We start from the raw sequence: 7,629 nt of genomic DNA, 5'->3' as shown, positions 1-7,629 counted from the left end.
TATATTTTGAATATTTATTGTTGCCTATGGGGGTATTGTAACAGCTATGTTTTAGGGACATATTGTTGCTAGAGGGTGAATTGGTCAGGTTACATAAAATGAAGTCTAAAATCAAAATGTAAGTATGGAAAACAAGTTCCTTTAATCTGCTCCCCAAAACTTGCATACTTGATTTTTACATGCAAACATATATGAAAGGACAACTAGTAGGTTTCATAAATGCTTATCTCCCAAACAGATTCAGAGTTGGTATTTTATAGGAAATACCCAGTTTGTTCCGATTTCCCTTTTATATATAAATTGCAATTTTAAAAACAATTAAGCCACATTTTCAAATACATTTATCCTCTTACCTGGTCATCTTTTTTATATCACAAACAAATTCAGAATCAACTAATTTCACACATCGATTTTCACAATAACTGTTTGTGTTGTGATATTACAAAATAACTTAGTAGATTTCTTCAAGTCAAAGCAGTATCCTGAGTTTCCTATTCAAAGCACACCTCACTTCCTTGTTCCTCAGAGCATAGATAAGTGGGTTGAGTGCAGGGGTGACCACAGTGTACATGACAGCAATGATCCTGTCCTTTTCCAGGGAGCTCCCTGAATCAGGATTGATATAGATAAAGAGAACAGGAGCATAAAAAATCATGACGACCATGAAGTGAGAGGCACAGGTGGACAGTGCTTTGTGCAGCATGCTGCAGGAACGTGTCTTAAGAAAGAGATAGGTGACAATGTAGAAATAGGATAAAAATGTCAGAAAGAAGAGGCCAATGCCAATGGTCCCTGCAAGAGTATTGAGCAGCCACCTGTTGAGTTCAGTGTTTCCACATGCCAACTCCAGTAATGGCTTAACATCACAGAAAAAATGATGGATGCGGTTGGAACCACAAAAGTTCAATTGAGACGTCATTATGGAGTGAACCAGTGCATGAAGAAAAGGAATTGCCCATATGGTAGCAGCCACCTGAATGCAGACCTGACGGTTCATGATGGAAGGGTAGTGGAGTGGTCTGCAGATAGCCACAAAACGGTCAAAAGCCATGACTGTCAACAGCAGGGCATCTGTACATCCCAAGAAGTGGAAGAAATGAAGTTGAGTTATGCATCCCAAGAAGGAAATTGCTTTGCTTGTGGAGAAGAAGTTCTCTAGCATCTTTGGCACTGTTACAGTGGAGAAGCAGATGTCTAGACATGCTAGGTTTCCCAGGAAGAAATACATAGGTGAGTAGAGTCTTGAATCCAAGATGACAATCATCATGATGGCTCCATTCCCGAACACATTTATAAAGTACATGGCAAGGACCATGACAAAAAGAATAGGGTTCAGTTCTTGTATGTCTGTCACCCCCAAGAGGAGAAATTCAGTGATAAATGTGTGATTCAATAACACTTAAAAAGAAAAGATAGGACAGTTTGTGGAATACTAACACTCTTGTCCATAAGTCTTACTAGGCAATAATCTCATGCCAACTGAAACACAGTTCATGAGAGAAGTTTCTATAAACCTTCAAAGTTCTTATGTATGTACCTATCAGACCATTAAATATTATGTCTAAATTTCTTTCATTTATTCCTACTAAAATATCTTGTAATTTGTCACTTTTTTTTTTACTATTAATGACTTTTTATTGGAACTGAACAACAGGTATAATCCTACCATTTTATCTAGCTGTTTTTGTATTTTGATATTATTATCTTTTCATCTCTTTAGTTGTCTCAAACAAGGAGCAGTTTTTAAAATATCCCACCAGGCAGAGTCTCTGAGAAGTAAGAATATCCTTGAAGGGTTTAAACATGAGAAAAAATAGGCAGGAATGAATTTGTTTCAATCACAGTATTAAGAGAAAGTATAGACAGCTTTATCATAACATAGCAACTAAACCTCATCTTACTAATAGATAAGGTATAGAAACATATTTGCATTGATTGGTTTCTTATTCATGATTTTGCCAGATGAGATAAAATACATTAATTTCATTAGTCTGACCAGATATGTGCATAACAGTTTAAAAGTGTAGTACCAAATAATGGGCTTACTGTCTTCTGTTAATATGAATCATTGAGAACTTTAAATATAGACCCAAAATAAGATAAAAAATAAGTCTCCAAAAATACCCACCATGACTCAAACATCTCCCCACACTATTTCTAGGGTAGTGGGCTAATAGTCATACAGCCATGCTCACCCAAGACACTTTTTGCATTATAAATTATAATTTAAGTGATTTCTGTTCTCCTGTTGCCTCTCTTCTAGCACTACTAATGGGACCATGGCAATTCTCTTGTGTTTTATCATCCCCCAAATCAGGCTGCCTTAAATCATCCTACTCTATTGTTCCCAGGATGATTCATCTCTCCCTCATTTTAGAATTTTCCCCTGTAGGAAATTAATTCCTGGCATTTTTCCTGTCAAATTAAATCTTGTTTTCTTCTAAATAAATGAGTAATTTTCATTTTACTTGAATAATCAAAATAGAAATGTTTTTAATGAATGTTAAAGACTTTGAAGACTATGTTGTTTAGGAAAGGTTTCCTATTTAATTGTACACTCAAGACATACTAAAAGGAGCATAACTTTTAAAATTGTCTTTATCAACCAGGCTGTGGTGGCACATGACTTTAATTGCAGCACTTGGGAGGCAGAGGTAGGCAGATTTCTGAGTTCGAGACCAACCTGGTCTACATAGTGAGTTCCAGGACAGTCAGGGCTATACAGAGAAAACCTGTCTTGAAAAAACAAAAAACCAAAAAAACAAAAAACAAAAAACTGTCTTTATCCTCAATATTAGGAAAATACCTGAATATCCTCCCTGAGATACACTGGTAGGAGCAGACATAGCTGTAGGAAGTAGTTCTTCTGGTTCTTTTCATTTAAAGATGCACTGTATTCACTCTGTACATGAGAGAATAATTAAAATCAGTGTATGGAGAGCCCACGCTGCTGGAAGTCACTGCGAGAACTACCCAAACTGCCCTGGAGTTAGACAAAGGTTGACACAAGGGAGAGTCCTACAAGAGAGGAACCACTCTTGTGTGAGTTGTCACTGATTTAAAAAAACATTTCCCCATCTTAAAAAAAAAATGCTTTACTGGAAAAACCTGTAAGGGTTCTAAACAATTCTAAGTTTTATATGGAAGACAGTCTGAGAAATTATGAAATCACTAGGGTTCTTCCATGGAAGGTTGCCTTCAAACAACTCAGGGCAGTTTCATTATCATGCAGAATTTGTCTGTTTATAAACAGAACAGACTTTCTTGTTAAAAATTCAATATCTTTGATACAGTTAATTTATGAAACTTTGGACAAGAAAACAAAGCAGTTTTAAATATATACGTTTGTGTGTGTGTGTGTGTGTGTGTGTGTGTGTGTGTGTGTGTCATTTACCAATTTTCTAAAGAAAAATAGAGATTGGAAATATCAATGATATTAATTCTGCTCAGCATTTAAATACTTGGATATTTCTGAGAGTTTTTAAGAGACTATGATAATGAATTGAGATGAGATGTGAAAATATAACACAGAAGCCAGACGGCCTTCACAATCCTCACATACAGTGAGGAGTCCAACCCAAGGCAGGGAACCAACTCTAAACCCTCAGAAATGATGATGTTTAATGTTGCAGACAGATAGACTATTCCCTAAAGAACAGAAAGTAGAAGATATTTCCAAATTTAAGCCGAATGCATTCTCTTACCTGGCTGATTTTTCAGAAGACAAGTGACAAAGATTCCAAGGTTTGTGTACACAAATTTCACAGATCATAAAATATTGGAAATGACAGTTGATATTGTTGTCCTGGTTTACATTTCATCTCCACAATCCTCTTTTTATCAGCAATTCTGCTGTTGTTTTAATGAGACAAATCTGTAGACATAAAAACCCCAAGGGGGTACATCCCCTGGTACTGAGTTGAATTGGTATGAAAATAAACTTGGTATTTTTCCACTGTTGCAAAATGGGAGTATAATTTCAAGCAATTCCTCTGTAGTTCTCCATTTTTCAAAAGCTTCATGGGCACCTGCCTTATGATTTTCATAAGCTAAGCCCCCAGCTTGGCTATTGTTTTGTGGACACCATCTTGAAGTTTTTTGTAGTACTTTTAGCATAGGACCCTTAATGTTTGTTTTCACTTAGTCATCCAAATGTTTTAACTTTTACATTTGCTAAATGATCAATTTTACATTTGCTTTATTAAGTCCAAGTTGTTACAAATTATCTGTGTATTCAAGTTATCTTTGTATTCAATCAAACACACTGAGCTCTCATTTGTAGTTCTCTTTAACCCATAAATATTTTCTTTACATTCTTTCTCAATGGCATTTATTCACTGAACATGTAGTATCAGGCTATACAAATATCTTTTCAGTTAAGTAAGTGATATCCCTTGAATTTCCTTACCCTATATGTTACAATGATTTTACACTTTCTTCCCTATGCCTTCTTCCATTATTCCCCCCAGAGTGTATAGATGCTAGATAGTCTTGCTTCTATTTCATGTCATCTATACATAATAATTTTTGTATCTTTATAAAACATAGATGTAATCTAAGAGACACAATTGCCACTGTCTTAATTGATGTAATATGTTTATTGCTTATTGCTAGGTTTTCATGCCCAGAAAATAGCTTTGTTCTTCCTATAACTGAAAATGTGTGTGTGTGTGTGTGTGTGTGTGTGTGTGTGTGTGTGTGTGTAACAGAGAGAGAGAGAGAGGGGCAGAGACAGAGACAGAGAGAGACAGAGAGAGATAACATTTTCTTCATCCATTTCTCTGCAGACAGACATCTAGGTTTATTGCATAACTTACCTATTGTGATTAATGTTTTACATTGATGTGCAAGTGTCTATGTGATATATTGACTTGGAATTCTTTCAGTCATATCCAGGAGTAGAAATGCTGGAGTAACATCATAAAAATGTTTGCAGTTCACTGCTCAGTGATGAATGTTGGGGAGGGGAAGGTAGGAGCCTGTATTGAGAGTTGGCTCTGACCTCAATAGCAGCCTTGGGTGGTAGTTCTTATTGTCTCTCAGTCAAGCTTCAGCCTAGTTGCTCCCTCCTCAAAGAGGTGTGAAAGGCTCTTTATCCCCCTGGCTCAGGAAAAAGTATTTAAGAAATTTCAAATTGATTACCATTCATGCCTCTGCTTTAAAAAGAAATATATCAAAGAAGGAAATTAAGTAGGTTTCTTTAAAGTTAAAGAAAATTACTTTTCCCCCCACATCTAGCTTGTGAGATTTTAATCTACTCTATTTACAAGAGTATAAAATATAACTCTACTCTCCTTATTTTCCTCATTTAAAGAGACGACTCAAAAAACAATGGCTATGTTTGTTAGTTTATATTTTATTAAACTTATTTATTTCTTGTGCATATATATGTATGTGTGTGTGTGTATGGGTCTCTTCTCCCACCATGTGGGTCTCAGGTATTTAACACAACTTGTCCAGCTTGATTGCAGATTTTTTTACCCCAATAAGCCATCTGACTAACCCTGCTCTAGGTTTAATTGATTCATTGACTCTGTTGGTTTTCCCAGTACCTATTGATGTGGCGCCCAAAGTGAAAATAATGGATATAAAAAGAGATGTTTTTCTTTGAAAAGAAATCTTCCTTTGTGCTGAGTCTACAGCCTCATTTCCCAGGCTGTAGATTTCTGGATTGAGTGTTGAAGGAAAAAGTATGAAAAAATAAGAATAAAGTTTAGTGAAGTTGAGGATTCTGAATGTGATTTAGAAACTCAAAGATACCAGTAGGGATAAACAAAATATGTCTATGTGGCACAGACAAATAGAAAAGACACTGGTTTTGCCCTCCACAGATGGCATCCTTAGCTCAGTAGAGAATATGTGCACATAGGTAAAATTAGGAGAGATGAAGCAGAAAAGTGCCAGCAAATGGAGAAGTCACTGATCCAATCTCATTACATGATCATTAAACAAGAGAGTTTCAAAACCAAGAGGAATCACAGAACTAGTGAATGACACTGGTCCCACAGATCACATGGAGAAATAACAGTTGTGTGTATAACTCAAAAATTATTTCACATCACACTGTCCAAGACAGCTAGCACCCCATACATACACGAACTGACACTTATGATGACTTTGTACCACGCAGCCATATAACAGTCATAGGACATGACTGTGAGTATGGCCATGACAGTATAACTTCAGAGTGTGAATGCAAAACCCTGCACTGTACATTCTATGAGGAAATGTAGGCACTGTGCATGAAAGAGATGCAGACAGACTTTGGCACCATCGCATAAGTGAACAGAGACAGTTCTCAGAGAAGAAATAGCAACAATGGAAATAGTGCCAATTATTACCACCAAGACTAAAGCCGAGAAAATTATTTCTACCTCAGGCTTTCTGGAAAACCACATGAGAAGAAGAAATGTGGTCATTGCAGTGAATTTAGCCACATTCCTTCTTGATCTTTGAGAGTAGGATAAACCATAAGGACAGTCATTCCTAAAATTATAATTGGTGTCATTTACAAACTTAATGCACTTGGTGAGGCCAATTCATGAAGGCAGGATGACTAATGCATTATCATGAAGTGTGAATTCCCTTTCTATGCTAAAAGTTCAATTCAGTAATTTTAACTGACTTTCACTATATGTAAATAATTATTTTTAGATTGTATATTTTATTATCACCCATTCCAATAAAGGAAAGGAAAGTTATAACTGAATTAAAGCAGTGTACAAAAGCTAACTTTTCTATGCACCAAAAGTTCATTCAATAGACACACACATGAACATATTCTTAGAGAAGTTTGTGAAATACATGCATTTCATCCACAGTCCTGTGCTCTAATATTTTAATCTCTAATAATTGTTCATATTTATGGAGTGCATTGTGATATTTCAAAGCATATATAAGATGTACTATAGATAATGTACTATCTATTTTTACACTATCTAAATCCATTGTTACAATGCTACAGTCATTTTACTATGACAAAACAAATTAGTTATCAGTAAGTGATAACTCATAATTATCATTGGGTGGCGAATTAACTAGATGGGGGTTAGGAAGTGGCCCAGCTATTGTGCTTATTAAGGTTTATTAAGTTTATAAAGACTGTCTGTGTGTCTTTCATTGGGGAACCCAGAATATTGGGGAAGGAAGCAGGAACATGCCACACCAGGAATCATATATATATAATCATTTCTTCATAGGAGCGTTTTTACTGTGCAGTGTATTTTCTTTTACATTGGATTATTTATATGCAACTTTGGAAACTAACATACAAATGTCCTATTGAACATCTTTTTTTTTATTACGTATTTTCCTCAATTACATTTCCAATGCTCTCCCAAAAGTCCCTCATACCCTGCGCCCCACTTGCCTACCCACCCATTTCCATTTTTTGGCCCTGGCGTTCCCCTGTACTGGGGCATATGAAGCTTGTGTGTCCAAGGGGCCTCTCCTTCCAGTGATGGCCAACTAGGCCATCTTTTGATACATATGCAGCTAGAGTCAAGAGCTCCGGGGTACTGGTCAGTTCAGAATGTTGTTCCACCTATAGGGTTGCAGATCCCTTTAGCTCCTTGGGTACTTTCTCTAGCTCCTCCATTGGGAACCCTGTGAGCCATCCAATAGCTGACT

General features: G+C 36.2%; 1 protein-coding gene across 1 annotated transcript; it reads right to left on the bottom strand.

Annotated features, from left to right (window-relative positions):
- Nucleotides 1-469: 469 nt before the first annotated feature.
- LOC110312234 (olfactory receptor 12D2-like) lies at nucleotides 470-6,170 on the bottom strand. Its single transcript, XM_021185777.1, has 2 exons — nucleotides 6,095-6,170; nucleotides 470-1,398 (listed from the first exon to the last, which is right to left on the bottom strand). The coding sequence occupies exons 1-2, from the start codon at nucleotides 6,168-6,170 to the stop codon at nucleotides 470-472; spliced, it is 1,005 nt and encodes a 334-aa protein (XP_021041436.1).
- Between the last annotated feature and the right edge of the window lie 1,459 nt (nucleotides 6,171-7,629).

This window comes from Mus caroli, chromosome 17 (assembly GCF_900094665.2).
Source record: "Mus caroli chromosome 17, CAROLI_EIJ_v1.1, whole genome shotgun sequence".
In the NCBI taxonomy this organism is placed as follows: Eukaryota; Metazoa; Chordata; class Mammalia; order Rodentia; family Muridae; genus Mus; species Mus caroli.
The sequence above is the reverse complement of the archived record's forward strand: the minus strand, read 5'-3'. Positions and strand labels throughout refer to the sequence as shown.